The sequence below is a fragment of the Camelus dromedarius genome, chromosome 4 (genome assembly GCF_036321535.1).
Source record: "Camelus dromedarius isolate mCamDro1 chromosome 4, mCamDro1.pat, whole genome shotgun sequence".
In the NCBI taxonomy this organism is placed as follows: domain Eukaryota; kingdom Metazoa; phylum Chordata; class Mammalia; order Artiodactyla; family Camelidae; genus Camelus; species Camelus dromedarius.
In genome coordinates, this window is record NC_087439.1 from 81,877,099 (window position 1) to 81,902,729 (window position 25,631).

General features: G+C 41.3%; 1 protein-coding gene across 5 annotated transcripts in view; it reads right to left on the reverse strand.

Annotated features, from left to right (window-relative positions):
- NHEJ1 (non-homologous end joining factor 1) overlaps positions 1-25,631 on the reverse strand; it is an 82,324-nt gene that overhangs the window by 54,969 nt on the left and 1,724 nt on the right. For 4 of the 5 annotated variants that reach the window (XM_010988351.3, XM_010988350.3, XM_010988349.3 and 1 more), the window contains exons 2-5: positions 24,810-24,986; positions 24,184-24,396; positions 18,093-18,231; positions 17,450-17,508 (exon numbers count right to left, since the gene is read on the reverse strand). In XM_010988351.3, the coding sequence (XP_010986653.1) occupies positions 17,450-17,508; positions 18,093-18,231; positions 24,184-24,396; positions 24,810-24,986 (588 nt within the window). The remainder of the gene's footprint in view (positions 1-17,449; positions 17,509-18,092; positions 18,232-24,183; positions 24,397-24,809; positions 24,987-25,631) is intronic. The other variant, XM_064485186.1, reaches the window with a different exon arrangement.

Here is a 25,631-nt window from a genome sequence, read left to right on the forward strand (position 1 = left end):
AACATTTTTCCTTGACCTATGTGATAATACTCTAGTTTGGTGTCTGGCCACTTTTTTTTTTTTTTTGATAATTTCAGACCTATGTTTCAATGGGCAGACTTAAGAAGAGTTACAGGAATGCTTTTTACTCTCTGAGTATCCTCCCTTCTCAAATATATTTCATTAGAGCTGAGCCTCTGAGACAGTGTGAGATAGTGGAAAAAAGCTCTGTCCTAGAAAGTCGAAGGATGAGATTCTGGTTTCAACTGCAAGTATTTGTGGGACGCAGAGTCACTTAATTTCTCTGAGCCAATTCATCATATCTCCTTATCCGGAAGTGGCACTAGTGGGATGAAAAAAAAATGTATGTAAATGTGTTCTTTCTTTTTAGCCTTTTAAAAAAATATGAGTAGGTGATCAATATATTTGGGCTGCCTTTTCCTCAATAAAACCTGCTCATTTCACCAGATAGTTAAGAGAATCAAATTAAATAACAAAGGCAAAAAATTGTCTGCAGAATATATAGCACCTCAGAATTTACTGAGTACCTACAATGGATCAGACAAGTTAAACAAGACTGATAATATCCCTGCCCTCGAGGAATTTACCAGTGGAAAGAGCCAGAAAAACCAGTAAGTACAATGCAGTGTTGATACGGCCTATGATAGAACAAATAAAGTAATGTATAAGAAGGGCAACTAAACTGAACTCAGAGGGCCAGGGAAAAGTCCCTGCAGGAAGTGACGTCTTCACAGAAATCCAAACAGTGAACAGGAGTTATCCAGGTGAGAAAGTTTTGCTGCTGGTTGGCAGGGGGTTTCCAGAGGGAAGCGCACGTGCCCAGAACTAGAGATGAGAGAAAATGAGGGGCTCCAGGCACTGACAGCAGTTCACTGTGACTGAAGTGGAGACCTGGGATGGGTTTGGGGGTGTAGGTTTGGAACTGGAAATTTAGGGGTGAGTGTGGCCTAGCAGAAAAGTGGGAGATGAGCTGGAAAACAAAGCAGACACCAAAGCATAAAGGGCCTTAATGGTTTTACTAAGGAGTTTGGACTTTATCCTAAGGTCGACAGGAAACCACGGATCAGTTTTAAGTAGGGACATGTGACCAGATTTACTTTAATCAGGAGCTTCCATCTGGTTTTTTTTTTTTTTCCCCTTTTTTGAATATTACCCTCCCCCTCTCCTCCCCTCCACTACTCTCCAATAGGGATGTCAGGTAACCCAGCCAATAGTCCACATTTCTAATCCAAGGCCCACTTCTTATCTCTTACTTGAATTCCACCAACTCTCCCAATATTTACTTTTCTCCTCAATCCTAGAACTTTCAACCTCCAGAAACAATTTGGTGGCCTCCTAACAGAAGACTAAGATAATGCTGCCCAAACACATGATCGATCTGTATAAGAAAGACCTCATATCTGGATGATAATGACACTAGTAAATGGACCTTACGAAAAACCTCCACCCCTTTTCTTTCTTTACCTCATTAAGTCACCTAGAGCCGCAAAGTAAGGCTTAGAATCAACACCTTAAGGGAGAATCATCATGGTCATTAACTTTATCTCTTGGCCTCATGTTTAACCTTAGAATTGAAGAACCTTAGCCCTGGGAAAGAAACCTTTAATCCTCTAGTCCAGCCTTCCACCTGAGTGTCAGAGCTCTTTGGCATGACATGGCAATTAAGACCAGATTATTGCATATTGCCTGAAATTTCCTTTAGAATTCATTTTATATCCACCCCCAACTGAACAGGTTTAGGGTAGGATCTCTATGTCTAATAGGGAATAGCTCAAACTCACTAGGACTTAAGATTCTAGAACAATGCTAGTCAAAGTGTTATCAGCAAACTGGTCCTGGTCCATGAACTCTTTGTTACCAGCTTACGATGAGATAAGAACAGAAATTGAGTGTAAGCATTTGAAAACTTTTATTGCAACCTGTCATTGCCATGACCTCCAAACACAGGTTCAGAGGACTCATCTCAATAAACAGGGTATAAAACAGTTTGAGCATTATTGACCTTGTCACATGTGGCACATGCTGCATATGACTTATGCACAGTAAGACCATGTGTCAGATTACTTTGAAAAGCACTGCTCTAGAAGGTTCCATGGGAAGAGAAGAGGAGAGTTCTGCAGTAGGAGGGCCATCTCTCCTCTTTTTCCCTCCTTCTGGGTACAATAGAGAGTGAATCTGCTGCCTAGGATGAGGAACAGGAAACTGCTCCCTCTAAGCCACTGGCTGTAAGGGGTGAAGAGGAGGGCAGGAGTTGGTGGCCAGGTTATCAGGCAATAACAAACTCAGCATCCAAGCACGCGACTTCCAGCAATGCAAGGAGTTTCCTTTGTTTTGGGAAAACAAGAGCTACAAGAAGCCTCTCCTTGACACGTTCTTGCCTGGCTTCGGGAGAAGCCCAACCACCCCTGACACACAAACAGGACAGTCCTAGCCAATGAGGGACAAGCCAGCACCCTGACCACAACCCCTGTTTGCTTTTTCTTTTCCACCACTTCCTCAGTTGGAGGGCCACTGTGGGGCCATAGGTAGCTGCCAGCCTAGGTCACCACTGAAGAACTTCACCCCCAATGACCCAGTACCTACTCCATACAACGCTTCTGACACCCTTTCTACAGCCTACTTTCTTTCCCCAGTATGGCCCTTTTGGTCTGAGACTAAGGGCTTCAGGCCCCTTCCCTAGAGTTGTAAGTAAAGCTGAGCCTCAGAGCACCACTCTGACAAAGGTCATGGTATGCTCTAGCAAACTATGCTATTTTAACTCTGAAACCAAGAAGATCAGCACCAACCCAAGTTCCCAAGAAGAACAACATTTGAGGTTTATATTCTGAACAACTATTTTTATGTTACATGAACAGACACTTGATTATATTAGATTCTCAGCTTCAAGAATCCAGTTATCACCAAGACACATAAAACAATACGCATTATTTGAACTATGTGTACAATGCACTCTTCATGATCCAGAATGTTGTTAAAACTAAACTTGTAGTAGCTAGCTAGGCAGTTTAGGACCAAATGTCAAAAAATCTGACAACACCTGGGAGCCTAGCTCTTGAGGTATGAACACAGTAAGAGTGTCAACCTCTCAGACTCACACAAGATTGCCTTCTAAGACCAAAGACTTCAGGACATCTTCTCTAAGAGCTCCAAGAAGTGGGGCTGGCAAGCCCCACACACAACTTTACTATGATAAATTGAGAGCCTTGGAGACCAGTGAACCTTCCTCCCTTCCTGATTAATCAAGGGAGCTTACTCTTTATCCTGATGGCTCAAAAGCCCAAGTTTCTATGAAGACTCATTTGTCCAGTAAAGGGAGGGGTGTGGGGGCGGGACTCCCCCCATTCTAGGCCTCCTTTATGCCAAAGAAGGAGGAAACAGAATAAGCAAAATAAAATTCATAAAGCGAAGCAGTAATTATGGTGTGGTCAACAAGAGGCTGTCCTCAGGCCCATCATTATGTGGCTAAATTTAACGCCCTGCGCGGCCAGGGGAGCCGTGCGCCCCGGGCACCGTGTGTCCACACAGACGCCAGCTCCGCCACCTTCACCCGCTCGACAGCCGCCAGGGCTGCCAGAAAGCAGGTCACAATTTTTTTTATAGTCTGTTTACCAAGATGCTGTTTTTACTGCGAGGTTTCTCTCATTTTATCTCTTTTTCCCTTTTCCCCAAACAGACTGGCCTGTATTTTCTGTCCTGGTTTTTTTTTTTTTTTTCTTTCTCCCTTTCTCAGTACTATTTTCAGAACTCTAATTTTATATGGTATGTCCCTTTTTTTTTTTTTTTTTTTGGTAAATATTTGCCATGACTAAGCCAGGCACATCCAGTTTAAAAGGCTCCGTCCCACAAAACATTGGGTCTTTAATGATATGCATCTCATTAGCTTTACCCATGAAAGAGGGTATAGAAAAAAAAAAAAGCAACTTACAGACTCTCTCACTTTTTATATCTAGAGAGACCTATATTTATATATGAGGACAAGCTGGAAACTGACATTCTGAGGCTTGATACGAGGTTAGTACAATGGCCATTTGATTCAGGAGGGAGAGGCTATTGGTCTGTATGTCAGACCATTGCTAGTTGATCCAGGAGGTTCTGACTAGATCAGTACAGCCAGAACCAATGCTCCAACTCTGAGGTATTAGGGCTCTCTAAATCAGGGGAACAAAATTCCAGGAAGTCCTCTGACACTAAATTTCCTAAAATGGGTGTGAGAGAACAAAGAGAGACAAAGGGGCACCAATATTTCCCTCCTTCACTAGTGGATGAAGTCAAACAAAGGAAAGCTATCAGTTAGGAGGGCACTGAGAGAGACCCCCTCCCAGTTAGAACTTCCACACCTCTCACCCACCATCCAAAGGGCTTCACCAGCTGGGCAAAGCCGCCAAATTAATAGGAGGACTTCTCACTGTACATGTTAGTTTCGATGAAAGGGGTCATGTGGTCAAGTCCACTTACTGCACTAAACAAAAGGCACAGCATCCAATAAGCACTCTTTGAGGACTGATCTGTGATGCTTTTAAATTCAGCTTGATACTCCAAGAGGGAGTGAGAGAAGCCCACAGAATTCAGGGTTTTCAATAAGAAATGTTGGGGGAGGGAAAAAGACACCCGGACTGAGAGACCCTGAGTGGCTTCTGAAACAGCATCTCATGGAGAGGCTATATTTTGCAGGTGTAACCAAAAGTTCAGAGTCTCTGGTTTTCATCAGTTAACTTAGGGATAATCAGATTCTAGAGGATTAATTGATGCTAACTAAAATCATAAAATACCAATTTAGAAATTAATGTGTGAATTTATTAGTTTATAAGGTGGGAGCTATACCATTCTAATGACTGATATATTTTCAGCCGATTTTTCCTGGGAAGCTAAATAAACACTGAGAGTGCTACTTGCTAAACACAGGTAAAAAAAAAAAGGCAAAAACAACAAATGAATTTATGGGGTAGTTCACATACACTGCAGAAAAAGCCAGCCATTCACCTCATTCTACTATAGCATCACTTTGGCACTGTGCTAGATAAATTAATCAATTGTTATTCCTTGGTTTTTCTTTTCCTGAATTCTATACAACTCTGCTCCTCTGCCAGTAGGTCTCCTCAGACCTCATGAATTAATATACAACAGTTTTTCTCAAATTGCTTATAAGAGCCTAGAGATTGTGCAAGACCAAGAATTGGAAGAAAGGGATGTGGAGTAAGAAATGAGGCAGTACTTGGGGTAGAGTTCTCTAGCCATGGACCACTTCCCTATCTCTTAAGTTAGGTCTCCATACTGCTCACAGACAGGTCTGTCTTGCCTACTGCCCAGAGAAAGTTCCAGGTGTAGCTGTATAACATGTGGCAAGGCAATGGGACATGATGGAAGAATACTGGGATGGAAGTTCAGAGCTCTGGGTCCTGGTGCCAAATTCTACCACTGTTTCTCTACATAAGAGTTCTATTTATCTTTGTAGGCCCTAATTTCCTCATAAGTAAAACAGAAGCTTGATATATCCTTAGACTTATAAAGTCCTTTCCAGCTTATACAATTCTATGGCTCTAACTGTCTGTACAAGGTATCTGAGATGCCATGATTTCCCTCTTTAAGGTTAGGTCCTTGGAGATTTGTAATCTAATCTCATAAGCAATATATTTACAAACAGTTGGGTGAGTTACTTCTGTAGACAGCTAATCTCATCCATTTTATATTGATTCTTACTTATCTCAGTATCAGAGGTGATCCCAAATTGGGAGAGAAATTCTGTGTGAGACTTGCATCTCCTTAGGTATCCACTAACTTCAGCAGTTTCACTCTGCTCTTCCCTCGGCTGCTGGGGGCTGCAGAAAACTAAATGCTAAGATGATCACTGACTACTCCTTTTTTACCCCAAGCGGTATAATCATCCTTGTCTCAAAGTTTCTCCTCATTCCTAGCCTCACTCACACTAAGTTAAAAGGAGTTCTTTGGAGAAAAAGTTCCTAAGAAGACAATGTACAGCATCAGAACTGCTCAGACTTCAAGCATATGAGTAATTGATGCCAAAGAGCTTTTGAAGGATTCCCTCAAAACACCTTTCTAAGGGAGAGTCTCTCAGATTGTGCAACTGGATAAAATACCTAGTTGTGTCTTCCCTTCAACAGCCATTCACCAAATAAATTCCCTCTGAACGCTCAGCTCAAGATTCACCTCTTCCAGAAATAACTTGACCCAAACCAGCCTGGTATGAACCCCAGACCCCAACCAAGCAAATCTATTACTTCCTCTTCTCAGACATCATATATTTTATGTATTTAGACTATTTTTTGTATATGCGTAAATTCCAGTGGTCTAATCTCTCTCAGAAGATCATCTTTCAAGGGCAGAAACCATGTTTTAACTTCTCAGTATGACTCCACGGAGTTTAATATTTTCACTGCTGCTTAATAAGTACTGTCCACATAGAGTTTAAACTTCTAAATAAAAAACAAATAGACCAAAGGTCTCCCACACAGAATGAAAAAAAAAAAAAAAAAAGCTTCCAGAGACTCTGGGGCAATTTCCTCCCTGACAGCACCCTTCTGGGAGCTAACAAGGATGCCCATGGATCCTACCACCTTGTTCCTAAACATTGGACAGCTAAGCTGCCAATCTACAGAACTCCGGCTCACTCTCCCTTCTCAATGCAGCTCACTATCCAAAAGAGATTTCACCCACAAGTGCAGGCCAGCATAAGAGAACACTTTAGGTATAAGGCTAAAGTTATAAAGTCAATAGATCAGGAAAGCTTAAAGGTAAGTCGTTTGATACTTTTGTTTTTGCTCTGACATTTACCAGTGTGAGGAACTTCTCAAATGCCAAGGCCTTTGAGCTACAAGCACTCATTATTATATACCTCCTACTATAGGACACTGCAGAAGAGGAAACAAAAAGATCAAGATAGTTCTACCCTGAAGGAGTTTATCATCTAACAGGGAAGATAGGTATAGAAATGCTTATGTACAAGGCCAAAGTGATATGTGACACAGGAAAGATACCAGGTGTTGTGGGAGCTCAGAAGAGGGAAAGAATATAGCTTATACTTTGATTTCTGTCCATTTCACTATTTCTGACATAACAGAAACGTCATGGAACCACCTGATTCTCTTAAGTAGGAGAATTAAATGTCCCTTGGAAAGGATTGCAAAATTCCTAGATGAAAAGGCTACATCTCCTGAGGAAAGAAGATGGAAATAGGCAGAAACCAAGTAATCTATCTTCAAAATATGGCCTGTGCCTTCATGCTACCTGCAAATGCCAGAGGAAGGCCTATCTCCTCACTTTGCTCCACTCCACAGGTCCTTGCTTTCACACTACCATTTCTCTTCACCAGTGTAGGTTTCTCCTTCTCCAGTGGCTTCTCCTTTATTTTCAAACGCATATATGTCTTCCTATTTTAAAAAGGGGGTTTTACTTAAGCCACTTTTAACTCTCCAGCTAGCTCTTATTTCCTTTTTTTTTTTTCCCTTTAATTGAAGTATAGTTGTTTTACAATGTTGTGTTAGTTTCTGGTGTATAGCATAGTGATTCAGTTATCTATCTATCTATCTATCTATCTATCTATCTAATGAAAAAGGTTTTATATATATATATTCTTTTTCATAAGTTATTACAAGCTAATGTATATAGTTCCCTGTGCTATACAGTAGGACCTTGTTGTTTATCTATTCTGTATATAGTAGTTTGTATCTGCTAATCCCAAGCTCCTAATCTATCCATCCCCCACCCCCTTTCCCTTTTGGTAACCATAAGTTTGTTTTCTATGTCTGTGAGTCTGTTTCTGTTTTGTACATAAGTTCATTTGCATCATTTTTTTAAGATTCCACATGTAAGTGATATCATGATAAAATAATGCCATTTGCAGCATGGATGGACCTAGAGATTATCAAGATTACTAAGTGAAGTAAGTCTCATTTCCTTTTCATTGGGAAACTTACCAATGAGAGTTCTACACTCATTGTCTCCATTTCCTTATCAACTGACCCTTCTTTAGCTGCCTACGATCTGCTGATACTGACCAAGATCCCAAATTGCCTGATGATCTTTCCTCAGGCAGGCAGTCTGGTCTCTCCCCAGTATGTGACATGGTGGATTACCCTCCTTAGTGAAGGGGTTTGAATAAAGACAAATTCTGTGACCTCAAATGACCTGAAACAAATTACTTAGCCCTTGAGCCTCTGCTTATTTATCTTTAAAATGAGTATCACCAACCTCATAAGTTTGTTGTAAGGATTAAAAGTTATAACATAGCTAAAGCACATACCACTGTGTCTAGCACACTCACAGTATGTACTTGATAATTGTCAGCTCCCCTTTCTTAGCTAATTTACTCCTCTATCCAGATTCTCTTCCTATGTCACTCACATTTCCTTCACCGGTTATTGCTACCTTCCAGTTATGATAATTCCCCAAATCTCAACGACTGGACTTTTGTTCTTTTCTCCATACTATTCCCAGCAAAAGATGTATCCAGCCTCATGCCTTCACATGTTGCTCCTTTGCAGAAGATTCCCAAATCTATTTCTGTAAGTCTTTTTTTTCTACTTAGGCTTCAATCCTATTTTTTTAACTCTTTCCTGAACATTCCCCCTTGTATGTCCCACAATCAATTTAAATCCAACATGTCTTGAAAAATAGCTTCATCTTATATTTTTAAATTAACTCTAATTATACATAAGCTATCAATTTTTTTAATAAGCTAAGGCATTGTTAACTGGTCATACTGGAATGAACAGACTTTTATGAAACCCTTCCTTTACCAAGGGGAATAGGAGGGAGACTCAACTGTGTGAGTCATGGCAAAATGTCCCAGAGGTATATGAAGCTTATAGGTTAGACCTAAAAGGACTACATATTTGCCAGAAATACAGCATCAATGATCATTGCCTCACTACTCAATTCTGAACTAAGTGGATCTCTAAAACCAAATGAGAGACTAATAGTGGATTTGGTGAAGCTAAACTGGAAAAAAAAAAAGTTTTCCTTTTATAAGAGTTGGTAACTTCCTTTGAATGAAGTAACAAGCACACCCCACTTCACCCCGACAGCAGTGTCTGTTAAATTGTGCCAGCCGATCTGGGTCTAGCTGTATCTAGACATGCACAATTTAGTTCTCCACAGGCCCCTGCAAATCTCTATTGTCTTTTATCCAGCCTGATACACTTGTTTATGTTATATACCTATCCCCTGTAGTCATCTGAGTTTGTAACACCTGTTTGGAGTGTTTTAGGATAAGAGAATTTAAATGTGATAAAGCCCTTTACTATTGGGATTCCCAGAATCAGAAGCCTATCTTTTGGAAATGAGTCATTTTAACCCATTTGTATTTTCTATATTGATTTCCTTTCAGTTTTCCCTCAGATTTTTAATAAATTTTCTTTTGAAAGTATAAGCCCTTATAAAGCTGTGTAAAATGAAAGTAAAGAAACAGGCCTTTTTATACACTATTGGGACAAAAAGAAAAGAAGAGGTGACCCCTGGCACAGGGCTTGATGGTGACTACAGGAATCTCAGTGAGAAAACCCCAAAGGGGAGGCAAAATTCAGAAGGAATATGGTTAAGAGAGACATTTACAGCCATCTCTTCCTCCCTGGAGATTTTCACTCCAGAGCTCGAATACTGGTGGACTTGTGTTTTAAATAAGGAAAACCAATCCTTTATATGCCCAAGATTAGATTTAATTGAGCCCCACCCATGATTTTCCCAGTCTGTCAATGACACCACTATTCTTCAGATCACATAGGCATACCACCAACAGCCTGATCTCCCTAAAAGATCACTTTCATATGTCACTTCTCCAGTCAAAACTTCCAATGGTTTCCCACTATCTGTAACAGTAATTAACTGCAAGAAGGAAGTGCTCCATCTCCCTCTTAGCAGATGTGCCCCTGTTTGAAAACCACTGCCTGTAATGATAGATGTTAATAACTGGACCAAAATGTGCAAATAAATGGATTACACGCAGAAAAAAGCTGAAAAACATTAACCTTCAGAACAAAGGCACCAATCTTCCAGTCCAGCATTTAAGGTCCCCTCCCACCCCCATCTAGTCTCAAGTTATTATCTGGCTAACTTTATTTTCTGCTAATCCTCACCCACTCTTATTCTTATTTTATATTTTTGCCCATGTGCTTCCCACCTAAAATGCCTTCCACATATTCCCTAGCAAAATCTGAAAAAAATACTTAAGTTCAGTTCAAGTCCTGCCTTTTATAGGAAGCTTTTTCCAATCACTCCACTGTTGCAGTACCTATTACCATTCACTGAACACAGTGAGTCCTTTGATGGCAATATTATCATTTATGCTCATAGAACCCAACATAGTACATGTGCATGATACTGAATACTGGAAGGATGAACTAGCTGCAAGTTTCTCAACTGACACACACAAAGGTAAGGAGGATGTTCTCACGCATCTAGACTTAGCCTTCTTTATGATGCCCATGAAAAAGACTGAAAAAACATCCCTTGAATGCTATACATTCCTCTACAAATTGAACAACAGGTATACAGCAGAGAAGCAGCCCTTTGAACCTTGGAAGTAGAGCCCAGAGAGAGGAAAGACTGAGGAAGGACAAAACAATATCTTATTTGGGTTCTATGACTAATGTTCTTTCCAGGATTTGGTCAGGTTCTTATTCCTTTGGTTTTTGAGATGCTTAATTTCTTAACTGGATCTAAAAAAAAAAGGTTCTAGGATCTCTCAATAATAAAAGATTCAAAGTTTATTTATATTTCATCCACAAATTGGAACTATCTCCCAGTAAAGTAAGTGTCAATGAAACAAGGCAGGCAGTAGAATGGCAATCTGACAGTGGTCCTCTTCATAGGCTACTCATCTGTTTACAGTAGGGCTGTCTAAGTCTCAGGCTACCAACAGGTGCTAGTTTCATGGCCTATTCATAAGACAGTAAAAATAATGAAGAGTGGGAAGATATGATTCCTTCATCCATCAACAAATACTTACTGAGTTACTGAGTGCCTATATGTGTGGAGGTACTGCTCTGGACACTTTGGATAAAACAGTGCACAAAACACACATCTCTGTCCTCACTGAGTTTATAGATTCTAGCAGGGAGAAGACAGGCCATAAACAATAAGTATAATAAAATAAGTAAGTTTGATGGTAATATGGAAGATAAGTGCTATAGTGAAAAAATAAAAAGTGGAGCATGGTAAAATGAAATGGGAGTGCCAGGGACAGAGGGGCAGGAATGTGGCTTATGATCTTAAGTAGAATAGGCAGGTAAATCCACTGAGAAGGTGACATCTGAACAAAGACATGATTGTAGTCCACACAAATATGTCCACACACTTTTTGACATGCCTCTCCTTAAGAGATGGAGCTTAATTACCCTCCTCTGGAGTGTGGCCTGAACTTAGTGACTCACTTCTAATGAAGAGAATACAGCAAGATGGTAATGGGATGTCACTTCTGAGATCAGGTTATAAAAAGACTGCAGCTCCCATCTTGGTCTTGGTCTTGGTCTTGGTCTTGGTCTCTCAGTCTGCCGCTCAGATTACTGGCTCTGGAGGAAGCCAGGACCATGTCATGTGAGTGGCCCTATGGAGAGGCTATGTGGCAATGAAATGGCACCTCCTGCCAAGAGCCACATGAGAGAGCTTGGAAGCGAATTCTCCAGCCCCTTAACAATGACTGCCTTCCCACCCAAGATCCTGACTGCAGCTTCAAGAGAGACCTTAAGCCAGAATCACCCAGCTAAGCTGCTTCTAGATTCCTGAACTTCAACAATCACGTGAGATAATAAATGTTTGTTGTTTTAAGCCACTAAGTTTTGGGTAATGTGTTAAACTAACTAACACAGACATAAAGGAATTGAGGGAGTTGGCCATACAAACATCTAAAGAAAAAGCGTTCCAAGCAGAGGGAACAGACAGTGTAAATTAGGCCTAAAAGAGGTGATGCTTAGAGTGTCAGAAAAACAGCAAGAGGCCAATGTGGCTGCAGTGGAGTGAGGAGGAGGAGATGAAGTCAGAAAGGCAGTGAGGTCCATATCACATAGGGTTTTGCAGGCCATCATAAGGCCTTTGGGTTTTACTCTACAAGTGAAATGTGAAGTCAGTGAAGGGCTTTGAGCTGGAGAGTATTATGATGTGATCTGTGTTTTAATAAGATCACTTTGTTGGTAATGGGCCCAGAAGGAAGCAGAAGTAGCAACAAGGACACTAATAAAAAGGCTATTGCAAAAATGTGGGTAAGAGACAATGGTGGCTCAGACAAGAGTCATAGCAGCAGAGTTGGAATGGTATACTTTGAAAGTAGAGCCAAGAGGCTGATGAACTGGCTGCAGGATGCGAAAGAGGGACAGAGGTCAAGGATGACTCCAAGGTTTTGGGCCCTAGCAAGTGAATGGATGAACTTTTCACTAACATGGGAGGGGGTTTTTAGAAAAGCAAATTTGGGGATAGATTAGCAATTTAGTTTTGGACATTTTGAATTTGAGATTCTATTAAACTTCCAAGTAAAAATGTTGAGCAGGCAGTCCAGAGTTGGGGGCAAGATCTGGAATGAAGATTAAACTTGGGATTCATCAAAGAGGTGATTTTTTTTCATTGTTCACTTTAAATTTTTTATTTCTCTTTTTCCCTCTGCATTCTGCGAGAAATAACAAGGTGATATTTAAAGCCATGGGACTAGATGAGATCACTAAAAGAGTGAAAAAAGATAAGAGCACCAAAGACTGAGTCCTGGGGCGCTCTAACATTAAGAGGTAAGGGAGAAGGACCAGCAGAAGATTCTAAGAAGGAGCAACCAATGAGATGGGAAGAAACCAGAGAGTACTGTGCTATGTAATTCATGTTAAGAAAGGATATTGAGGTGAAGGAATTGACAAGCATAATAAAGGAAAAATCTAAATGGGAAAGGATCAGCCAAATGCCAACTTGATTATCCTCTGCCTCCCTACCCTCCCTTTTCATCTCTACATTCTCCCTGATGACAAATGCTACAGTAGAGATATGTACAGGAGGCTGTGGGGTTAGCAAGATAGTGTACCTATGCCTGGAGGAAGGAGAGCAGACTGAGGAAAGGAAAAACGGTCATGGAAGACTCAGAAGAGGGATGGTGCCAGTGCAGATTTGGGGAAGTTGAGCAGAAGTCTGCCATGAGGACAAGAGAGAAGAGACTACCAGGCAAATGGGTCAAGAGACATGTGGGCAGGAAGCTATCAATACTTGAGCATGGTGAAACGGTGGGGAGCTATCAGGGAGTGACAGAGGATCAGGCTGAAGAGGTCAGCAGGACCAAATCATGAACCAGCTTATGTGGCATGCGAGGAGTTTTGAACTTTATCTTGCAGGCAGTTGAGAACCACTTAAGAACTTTAAGCAAGAGAGTGACATAATCAGGTTTCTGTTTCAGGGAGATCACTCTGACATAACTGCAAGTTCAGTTGGAAGGAAATAAGCATGGACTTGGGAGACAAGTTAGGAGGCTGTGGCATGGTCAAACCAAAACAGCTATTTAAGGCAATGGAAGCTGGAATAGAGAAGGCAAGATTCAAAACAAAGTTAACAAGTTAGGCTCTGGAAGTAAGGACAAAAAGAAAAACAGGTAACTCCCAAGTTTCTAGCTTAGAAAAATGAATGGATCATGGTACAATTCCCCATGATAAGGAATATAAGAAGGGAAATAGATTTGGGGGAGTAGATGATTAATTTTGGACATGTTTAGGATATTGCATGTGGGACATCCAGGTGGAAATGTCAAATATGCATTTGGCATATTGAAATATAGGCCTGAAACATAGTGGAGATAAAAAAAACTGGTACTCAAGGGTCTACTAATGACGTCTGAGAAATTGGTTAAGGTATTACACAGAATAGATCACTTAAGTCTTACAAGGCATTCAGAATGTAGCAATAGGAGTGATTGCTATGCTGAATACTCTCCTCTGAAGACACAGGAGAGAACTGCAAAATCTCTCTCTCTGCTAAGGCGCCCCTCCTGGAGGAAGCCAACTTCATGCAATTGCCCAGGTTTTGGTGTCAAGGGCTGATTCCTAGCCAGGGGTTGCCAGCTGCAGAGGGCGGGGCTCTATTTTGGGCTGCCTGCTGTCCCTGAGCCTGGCCGCGTCTGGTTTGAGCAGCATGCAGCCCCAGTGACTCACACACCCATGCAAACCGCCTGTGGCTCGTGGCAAGGCCTCGGAATGCCAGCCTTAGGCCAGCTCCCTCCTCACCCCATTACACTGGGATAAATAAATAAAGAGCAGGCCAGCAGCCACACAGCCTGATGGCAACCAGATGAAGAGAGGGAGGCATGGACAGGGCCAGGGGAAGGAACTCTCTCCAGTGGACCCCGCTGAGCATGGGCCATGCCAGCCCACTCATCCTAAACTTCGTCTTTAACACAGTTCTACTGACAAGTAGTAACAGTCCCCAATTCCGTGACTCGTCTTCCCTTCCTAAAGGTGCCTTTCAGCACCTAGTCTCAGGAAACACTCTACATGGGGATGCTGTCCTCTGTGAGAACAGAGCCAGCCCTGACTTGAATGGGAATTGCAGTATTCCCCCTCGAGTTAGGCCACCATTGACTGGCCCCCTTGGCTCCCTGCAATTGAGACATCAGAGGCTCTTAGGGGGAGAAGAAAAACAAAAGGACTAAATATGGAGAAGTAACCTCTGTTCAATCTTTAAATATTTTTCCTGGCCTTAGTATCCTAGAAACCTCCCGTCCCACCGCCTCTTATGCCCTATCTCCATGGCCTCTTGCCTAGCAATAGCCCCAATGAGAACTAGGAAAAACAGACCTCAGGCACTGACCGCATGGCCCTCTGACATCAGCCCTGGCCCCCCTGCACCTTCATCCCAAGCTCTCTGTTCCTGGTTTGTTTATCTTCCTATGTTGCTTATTTTGATGGCACATCCTTTCAGCTCAGTCTTGGTTGACCCAATGACCCTTCTGTGTCCTGTTTGTAGGACCCCAGGCAAGCAGAAACTGAAAAGATGCAGTGTCCATAAGAAAGTCTGCAGTCTTGGTAGGAAATTTTTCAGTTCTAGCAGCTCTCCAGAACATTCTGAGGACAGTGCAGTGATCCCAGAGGTCACAAGAATTCTACACTATCCTAGCCCTTGACTCTCCTCTAATTCGTGTGTATAAGCAGTAAAAGTAGCAAAGCAAAATAGGGATAATCCTAGACTAGGAGTCAAGAAGCATGGAAGGTCCTGAACATATAGCTACCGCCATATGACCTTAGGCAAGTCACTTAACCTCTCTGAGGCCCAATTTCTTAATCTATGAAATGGACAGCTACAACTGTCTATCTCTCAGATCCTTTCTAGATACAATAAAATTCTACAAGTCTCTGCGGTTTGGATGTGATCCATTCAGAACCTAGAGACCAGTGTTCTTGTAGTTTGGTTCCAAAATGCCAAACCCCTTCCTAGGCTAGCACCTGGATTCTATATCCTTTTCATTCAGTTCTGCAGTGTTTCCCCCACCCCAACAGCATGAAAGAAATGAGCCTCCAATTTTACAAATGAGAAAATAGAGGCTCTGAGAGAAGTGATGTATCCAAAGCCGCAAAATAAATCAGGAGAATAACTGAAGATCCCAAATATGGGTCTAACAAGCAACACTGTATCCACAGGCCACACCACCACAATTTTCATAAAATCCCTCTAGCATAGACTTATCAACATATTCACCCACAAGCTTATTGAGAACCTATTACTTGTAGGCACTATGTTTAGCACTGGGGTTATAGAAACGCACTCAACATGGTCCTTGCCTTCAAAGAGTCCACAGATCAGTGGAAAATGACACAGTCTTGCAGACATACAAACAGCATTATTACAAAGTTATAACTAGTAAAACAGAGGTATGAACCAAGGTACTATAGCAGCAGGAAAGGATTAGCTTTACCAGGAGAGTCTGGAAAGGACTCCCAAAAAAGTTGAAGCTGACACTTGAAAGATTAATAGAAGTTTACAAGGTAGATAAGCCCAGGGCATTGGGTATTCTAGGTAAAGGAACAATGTGTGCAAAGACACAAAGGCTGGAGAAAACAGCATTTTTGGCAATTCGAAGCCATCCTATATGGCAGCTAAAGCATAAAATACACAGAGAGAAAGGTCGAGAAACCAAGCTGGATGGGTATGCAGGCACTAGATCTGGAAGAGACCTCCTTGCTGAGCTAAGAATAAGTCTTACATTGTTTAACTAAGGGGCTGAGGGAGGGAACTAGTATGTCACCCTGGCCTATGTTAACCTCCTCAATACCAAAACTGACAGACAGGAGGAGCTACCCAAGAGAAAAGCAGCCTAGGAAATCTCAATCTGTCACAAGTTTAGGGTTAATGGTCTCTCTTTCCCTGTGAAGACCTGAAACCTATTCTGTTTCAGGATTGCATGGACTGCAAGGAAATGCATGCCTTCCTTCTCCTCCAGAAATACAACTGCTTCAATAGATGGACTGAGTACTCAACTCACATGTTTTGTTCTCACTGGTAAGACCTCAAGCATTATGTGGCTATTGCTCAGTCAGTGGACAGAGGCAGAACAGAAGGTTCCAAATCAAGAACACCTGCTTTTTGCCTAGCCCTGTGAAAAGGACTAATTTCAGGTTCGAAGGAAGTATGAGTCACAGTCCATGTCCACAGGGAGCTTACAAATTAGCCTAAAAGACAATCTATACATAACACAATATTATAACAGCATTATTTACTTACACAATAAAGTACCAACTTGGGTAACATGTATAATTAGAAAATAGTGCAATAATACCAGGGTACTAACTGTACAACCAACAAGTCCCAAAAGAGTTAGAGAAAAAGATCAATATTGACTGGTATTATCAAAGGTCACTATTATTAATACTCCCCCTATTTGGCATTTAATAGATGTTTCTTTTGGCCAAGCTCAATCCTTAGAAGGGAAACCCAGGCAGGAGCTTCTGACAGGCCACAATTATCTACTCCCCATTCATTCCTTTGCCAGTCCCCTTGTATAAACACTGTGATTTTCCACAGCCTACTGTGCCCACAAAACAGTCTCCAAATGGTAGCCCTGTGCTTTTCACCTTCCTCTACTGTGGGATGTTGAAGGGGACTGGACAAGTAATAATGACTAGCCCCCCGCTCCACAATCCAGACCTGGGATCAGATCTCAACAAGCAAAAATTTAGCAACTGGTCAACTAAGCTTTCCAAAGTTAGAGAATTCCAAATGAAATTCCTAGGGAATTTAACACAGATGTTTTACAAATGTGAATCAGCCCACTTTTGCCTTTTGACATCTTTTCCCCTACCTCTCCCCATCTTCCCCATGCATATCTCAAGCTTTATCAGACTTCCTATAGGTGATTTTTCCAGAGAAAGGGCTCTCCAACCATGCAAGCAACCTAACACCCAAAATGCAAGTCACCACTGAGGCACCTGGAAAGAGGAAGTAAAACAAAGATGCACAAACAGAAAGAAAATAACAAATACTCTACCTCTACCATAAATTGTTCCATGAAGGAATTCTCTTCAAATGGCTCTGTCTTCAACCGATCTGTAATAAGGGGATACAGAAAAGAAATATGAGTCTTAGAATGAGCTTCCTACTTATGAGCTGGAAGAACAGAGCCCAGGACTTCTTGGGGAAAAGGATAAAGATGCAACACCCAGCGACATCTGGTCGAGTGGGAGAAGAGGGTTCAGTATGTGGAGAAATAGGAGGAGGAGAGAATAATTAGCAATAAGTGACAGGTGCGGTGGCAGCATCTGCTCTAGAAGGCTTTCCCACCACAAAGACAGGGCACATGGAATTTTTATTCTGAAGTTGGAGCTCCGCAGCCTCCTGAAGACCCAAGTCGTGTTGCCCCCATGCAATTCTGTATAGCTGTTGGCCCCTTTCCAGAGTCCTTGCCACTGCCAAGGGCATGTCTGGACTCAGTTACAGTTTCTATTATACACTTGGGCCCTGGCCAGGCACTTGAGCAAAAGAAGTGTCATCTAGTCTCCAGTTCCTGGTCAGTATCCAGCACCCACCCCCGAAGAAGTACCTCTCTAATGCAAATGAGTCTCCCCCTTTTCTAAGGCCCTTGGACTATCTGTACCACTCCTCACCCAACTCCTCAAAGAACGTCCTCTCACCTCGGCTCAGTGTAGCCCCACTCTCCTGGTAGTCCTGGATCTCTAGATCTTTCATGTGAAGCAATGTTGCCAGCTCCCTCACTTGGCACTGCAACGCCAGACTCATGCCCATCAGAGGACGAATCAAATGTTGGGAAACCTTACATTGAAGAGATATCAATTAGCCAACAGATACACACAAAGTACTCCCTAAGACTATATAAGGTACTAGAAAAAAATACTGAAAATCAAATGCTTTCACAGGAGTTGAGTTTCATAGGCCAGCAACCCATTTCCATGAATGTAAACACAAATATTAATAGTTAAGTAAGTATACAAAAGAGGTTCAAGGACTGTCTTTGTGACATACATTAAAGGATGGGTAGAATAAAGGAGAATACTTATGAACAGATAACCTAGAGTTATGATATAAAGAGAAGGATGTGATACAGTTGATAAGAGGTAAGTGTGGACTCAACTCTCAGCAAAAATTGAGAGACAAAAGCAGAAGATCCAGGTAACCTTCAAGAAGGTAGGTGCAGCTAAAACAGAGTATGCTAACTGGAGTGTAATAGAAGACAAATATCAATAGAAAGTCAAGACCTTAGAAAGTCAAATTAGAGCCAGACACTAATTATGAACCACTTCAGGGCTGATGATAGCCCAGAATGAGGCCAGAGTTTCAGTCTGTTCCCACAAATGCAGCAGTCTAAGGTCAAGGTTGCAATAGAAGCAAGCCAGTCACCCAGAGACCAGCCTAGGAAGGAATAAACCACCTATCCACACAGCATGATCTTAACAAGAGGTAAGGAGGGTGCAAACATAGCCGCACTGTAGTGCATCTAGGGTGATGCTCTCATACGATAACGCACAGTTCTATGGAATAACCACTCCATTCAGCTAAACAAGGTGTTTGTTAGCCTGTCCAAAAAAAAAAAAAAAAAAAAAAAGCTAAAATCGATAAAATTGTGGCTAAGGAATATTATGAGAGTTCCTTTCCCTTCCTCCAAGGAGATGAACTAAAGGATGCACTGAGACAAAATGCCCTAGATCAGAGGTCTTTTTTGGTAAGGGCCAGAAAGTCAGTATTTTCAGCCCTGTGGTCCATACGGTCCCTGTCACAATACTCAACTCTGCTGTTGCAGCAGGAAAGCAACCATAGACAATGTGTAATAAATGAGAGTGGCTGGGTTCCAGCATAACTTTACAAAAATAGGCAGCAAGCCAGATGTGGCCTACTGGCCACAGTATGCCAACCCCTACCCTAGATCTAGAAAGGAGAACTTTTAGACAAGATAAGCCCACACCAGCTTGAAGTGAGGAAAAGGTACTAAAGTGTCCCATAAGATGTGCAAGCCAGATTCCTCTGAATCAGGATCAGGAGTCAGGACTCTTCAGACTTTTGTGTTTTCACTTCCATTAAGTTTCTAGTAAAACTTATTACTAAAGACTTCAAGTGTCTTGTGGTTCAAACTGAGAGGAAAAGATTTCCTTCTCTAAAGACAGATTAGAAGAGAAGACAGTGCATACGTGCTGGGGTCGGGGGAGGTTAGGGGGTAGTGGCAGCAGCTTTTGTACCAGCACCAGGATCCAAGAAATGCAGGAGTAACAGTGCAGAGTGGAGGGCCAGCAATCAAATCCAGCTATAGATACCTGTCACTTCTTCCTGTCATACAGCACATTCCAACGCAGTACTGTCTCCCAGCTCTGTCCTTAGCATAAACTTAAACCTCCAGGAAGTACTGTTAAGAACGTGGCAGAAGCTCTGTTTTGGGAAATTTTAGCTGCTCTAGACTCAATCCTCTTTTCTAGGAATTGTTTTAAGTGTGGTCCTCTTCAAGCAAGATCGGGGGGGGGGAAATAAGGCAAATACTTTTATGAAAGCAAGTCAATGTTCAGTGGGTTGAACTGAAAATAATGCCACTGCTAACCAAGCAGCATCCCCATCCATCTGGTGGCAGCACTCAAATAACAGAAACTCCTGAAGTTAAGAACAAACCTCCCTCTGGGGGAGCCACCTTCATAGCAATTCCTTTGAGTAGTATTAAATACAACTACGTGAAACATGATGAGAAACAGGTTTTAATTAATATCATGTCTAATTAAATATGGTAATGCCATACCAGGCACCTGAAATTATTGATACAACTCCAATGTCCATATAGCATTAAAAAAAAAGCTTCTTATCATTAAATATTTCAACTTCTTAAATAATTTCATAGGATTGGGTTACACACTATGAATCATTGGAGTAAAATTCATTCCAAAGTTAGCTGAAGGCTAACTTAGATCAATTAATTAGAATAAGGCGTAGTGGCTGAAGTAAGGGATTTCAAAGCAAATCCACAGACACTGCAAGGAAAAATCTTGGAAGTGCTTTAGGAGAACAGAGACACTCCCTCTCCTTCATTTACACGCAGCAACATCTGAAAAGATGCAGTTCAATAAGTCAGTTCAACAAATACCTACTGGGTGCTGAATATGTGCTCTGACCCTGTGAGGCCTCTGCCCTCACAGAGCTCACAACACTTAAGGAAGTCAGGAAGTGTGGTGAATATAGAAGCAGGAGTCGCCAATCTGCTCCAGAGGAAAAGCTATTTATAATTTTGTCTTCAGATTTCCCATAGAAATGTTCACAAGTCCTTGGCAGAAGAGCAGGATGGCAGTTATTAATCCCAAGATGAATCATATCATGTTTGGATATAATGAAAAGAGTAACAGACTGGGAATGAGGAGATTTAGACTCCATCCCTGGCTCTGATAGCACCTAGATGTGAAAATGGCTTGACCCCCAGTACTCTCATGGTCCTTGTCTTTTTTTAAAAGAAAAATTATAGAGTTGGAATATTTGCTCTCACGGGTCCACTATAACTCTAAGGTAAAGTAATATTACACATGTTCTCTTATTGAATCCTCATAGCTCCATAGTCAGGCTATGATTAGTATCTCTGCTTTACAGATGAAGAAACTGAGTCTCACAAAAATTCAGTAACTTATCCGAGGTGATACAAGTATTCAAAGTAGTGGAGCTGAGTTACAAATGCAGGTCTGCTGGTTCCAAGGCCTGTGCTCTTTCCACCACAAAAAAACAAAAACACCTTTGGATGTGACTACTAGGAATCATAAAATGACCCAAAAGGTGACAAATTTGAAGATCAAATTATGGAATATTAAGAATTACATTAGGGAAAAAAAAAGATAACAATAACAACAACCAAAACAAATTACAGTAGATATTAGAAAGAGTAGACAGTGGGAAGGAGGAAGAGGTGATGAAGAGCAGTTGCCCAGAGGTGGAAATGGGCTCAGTATTAGAAAGCAGAGAACTGAATATCCTGCAGAGACATAAAAACTATTGAATTATTAACATGAATATGCCATGTGGTAGAGGGTGTGGGGAAACAGGCACTCTCCTACTCTCCTACACAACTAGGAGGAGTTACGCTGCATAATCTCTCCGGAAGACAATATGACATTATGTTAGCCAGATTAAGATGCAAATATTCCTTGATTCAGCTATTCCACTTCTAGGAATTACTCACACATTTACACATAGAAAAAGTAAATACAAGGATATTCACTATATATAACAACCAAAGAAAAGAATCAACTTAAGTGTTTACTATCAGTAGATCAATTAAATACACATTGATATAGTCATTAATCAACATGCTATTTGCCATTAAAAAATATGAAGGTAGGTCTTCTAAATGTATTGCTATGAATGACTTCTAAGTTGTATAATTAAGTGAAAAAAGGTAGTAAACATGTAAACAGCATGCTGCCACTCGTGAAAATACATACACATACCCAGGTATGTATTTAATTGTATAAGTATATTCATACATATATACATACACAAACATATATAACTTTTCTTAAAAATTCACAAGGTGACAGCAGTAGTTGCTTTAGAGAAGGAAAATGGGGGCTGGAAAGGGAGTAGAAAGAACACCTATTTCTTCACTGCATACCCTTAAATGCTATTTGAAGTGTTTGCCTTTTGCATGAGTTACTCATTCAAAAAGAATTAAATAAAAACTATGACAAGAATGAGTAACAAAAATTATGAGTGTGTGACCTCACAGACACACACACAACCTTGAAATAGTATCCACCTACATCCTTGCCAGTGTCCACTGGCTCTAACTTTTTCCCTATAAAGCTTCCTCAGGTACAGGGGTTTCCCTGGGATGGCGTTCTTCTTCTTTTAATAATATAATTTTAATAGTACAACTATTAAGCAATTGTTCAATGCTAAATTCTCCCACAAGCAACCAAGACTCAGTCTCCTCCAAGTACTTGCCTCTGTTTTAACTGCAGCTCCCCAATTAAAGGAATTTGCCTAGAATAGCCAGGTTTTTATTTACATATTACTTTCAATCATAACATCATTATATGCGTTCTTTACTGTATTCGTTTAAAGAAAAAACTAGAGCCCATCAGCTTCCAAAGAGAACTGCATCTCCAAGCTCACTCTTCTGAATTTCCAGGGCTGTGTGGTACAAAATGAGACTAGCTATTGCTAGGGCTTCCCCAAGGCCTCCCAGATGTTTTGGTGCCAGAATAAGCATTATTGAGGGAACAGTGCCCCCTGGTGTTACTCAGAAAAAGTTACAGGGGTTTTAAACAAAGTAGATAAATTCTACCTAGAGCAAGATGGACTTTCACAGAAAGTTTAATTAAAGTCAACAAACGTGATGACTGTTATCTGCTAAGCACTATTGATGGGCCTTAGAAATTCAGAGGTGAATGAGCAGTAATTCTCCGAACACTCAAGTCTAGCTTTACTGGATCAAAAATACCAGATCAAAAATAAACACCAGAGAACCAGTTTGAAAACCAGTTTGTCAAAACGCACTTTGTCCCATCCACCCTACTGATGCCAAAGCATCACACCACCTGTGGGAGAATAAAGAAGAGAGATGGAAAATGATGCCTACTTGTCCTCAGATCTCTCTGCTGATAAACCTACACCCTTAGACCTCCTGGCCAAGACCCTGTCCTCTAAGGATAAAACAAGCTCTATTTATACAGAAGGGTAGAAGGGACCAGCAACAGTTAATTCCACAAGCTAGTTCTTCACGCTCAACTAACTAATCTCTAATAAAAGCTCTTGGGGCCTAGAAAGCTACAAGTGAGCAGAGGACATTATCCTCTGAGACCCTGGAAATGGGTTCTTGAATCAGACCTATCCAGGAGTCAAATTCCAGCTCACTCATTTATAAACTGGATGACTTTGAACAAATTATCTTCAATCTCAGTTTCCTACTCTGAAAAATGGGGATAATAATACCTACCTTGGGATAAGTTGGGAGGATTAAATGACAAGATAATGTTCAGAAAGGTACCTAACACTGGTATATACCCTACCCTACTACCAGAGTGATGTTGATAAATTACAAATCAGATCACATTAAACCCCTGCTTAAAGTTTTTCAATGAGTCCCTGTTGTTTTGGGTATAAAATCCAAACTCAATAGAATCCTTCAAGGTCTGGACACTGTCTACCTCATTTCTCATGATTCCCTGAGGTCATGAAGTTCCCCATTTGCCCCACACTTACACATTTCCTCACCTCTCAAAATGCATTCTTCACTAGAATGACCTCTTTATTTTCTCCTAATTAGTTCCTACACATCTTCAAAACTCAGCTCAGAAACTATCTCTTCAAAAAGGCTTTTCAGATCCTCAATCATCCTGGGCTTATCTCAAAAATGTACCATATTTTATGCTGTTTCCTGTCTGTCTGCCTTCTCATTAGATTATGAACTCCAGGAATAGGCTATATTGTTTTAGATCTGGACACCCAACAATTAGCCCATAGAAGATGTTTAATAAATGTTGAATAAGTAAGGTAATGAATAAAGATACTCAACAAAGCATGCAGAACCAAACTCTGCTCCTTTTGCAAGGAAAGAATTGTACCAGTCAAGAATCCCTTTTGCCTCTGTCTGATCAAGGAAGCTTTTCTAATTGGAGAAGAATTTCAAATGGAATTTACAAAAAAAAAAAAAAAAAAAAAAAGAACACCAAAAGTTCCATTTGAGAAGCTTGGAGAAGGGGAAGCAGCCAACACCCCTTCCCCACCCTGTATTCTAATTGCACTTACCAGGGAAGGGCTAGCTAGGATGCAGTGGAAATTCCAATAGAATGGGAGACCAGAGAGCTCACTCCGCACCCGAAGGGTCAGTGCCTCTGCCACACGCTCACAGGAGAATGTAGCTTTGCCAGGACAAGCAGTGTCCTTCAACAATGGGCGAAGCAGATCATCCAAATGACAGAGAAAAGCCGCAGGTGGGGCAGTCAGGCGCTTGTTCAGTTCCTAAAAAGACAGCAGGGGTTGTACAGAGTGACAGTGCTAAAAGGAAACTGACTCCCTCATAAGTGACAGCAAAGGGAAACTCTGGTTAACATGAAGACAGCAGGCAGGAGGAGAAGGGAAGGGAAGATAAAAACATCAGAACAAGAAAAAAGAAAACAAAAAGAAGAGAGATCAACTGGCCTACTTCGCAATTCTGCCTTCTGCTGTATGCAGTACAGAAACTAACACACACACACACACACGGAAAGATGCCAGGGCTATAGGTAAAAGTGCAGAACATAACATCAATGGGAATTGACCTTTCTTGGCAACCTACAGGCTAACAAGCTGGTTGACGTTAACATCCCCTAACCTTCACTAGAAAAGAAATGATGTCCTCTGCCACCCACAGCAGTACTTCTCTTCACACTTACCTTGGCTCGCTGGCTGACCACACTAGTGTCCACCTGTTCGTGCCACACCTGTTGAAGATCTGAAACCAGCAAGGCATAGCCCTGCTTGGTGATACAAGCCTTGGCCAAGAGGGAGTTCTCAGCAAGCTGTAGCCATGCCCACGGCTGCATCAGCAGGCCTTGCTCCAGTTCCTCCATCTGCAGGAGAATCTTAATTTAGCAAAGTGCCCCCAGGGTACTGTAGGCCTGGGGGAACACCACCCAGACAGTTCTATATCAAATAAGTCTTGTGAAAATCCTCCCTAATAAGACAGAAGGCATAGATTTACATTCTATCTCCTCTCTCCCCACTCCACTTTGCCCCCTCACTCCCCCCGCCCCCTGCCAACAAGCTGAGCATCAACCTGACTACCTGTTGGCCACTAAAAATCTATTTATAATTTTGAGGGGTTTTCCCCCTCTATTAAATTCCTAGAGGACATAAAATTTCTGCTTCTTCTATAGCATTTAAGCCTCAGCATATTGGGAACAGTGTTCTTGTTTTCTAATAATATAACAACGTGGAAACCTAAACCATTCTTGTTGCATCTTTATCACATTCCTAATAAATATGTCAATGCTATCCTTTCCTAGAACTTCTGGAAGAGGAGGAATAGTTTTTGCTTTATAAAACATCATAAGTCATAAGTGCCATGGGCAGGAAATTCAAATTATTTGATCATTATCTAAAAACAAAACTCTGGAAGTTCTCAGAATTTTAAAATATATATTTTCCTATATATATATATATATAGGAATATATATATATTTATTTAGGGAATATATATATATATTCATTCATTT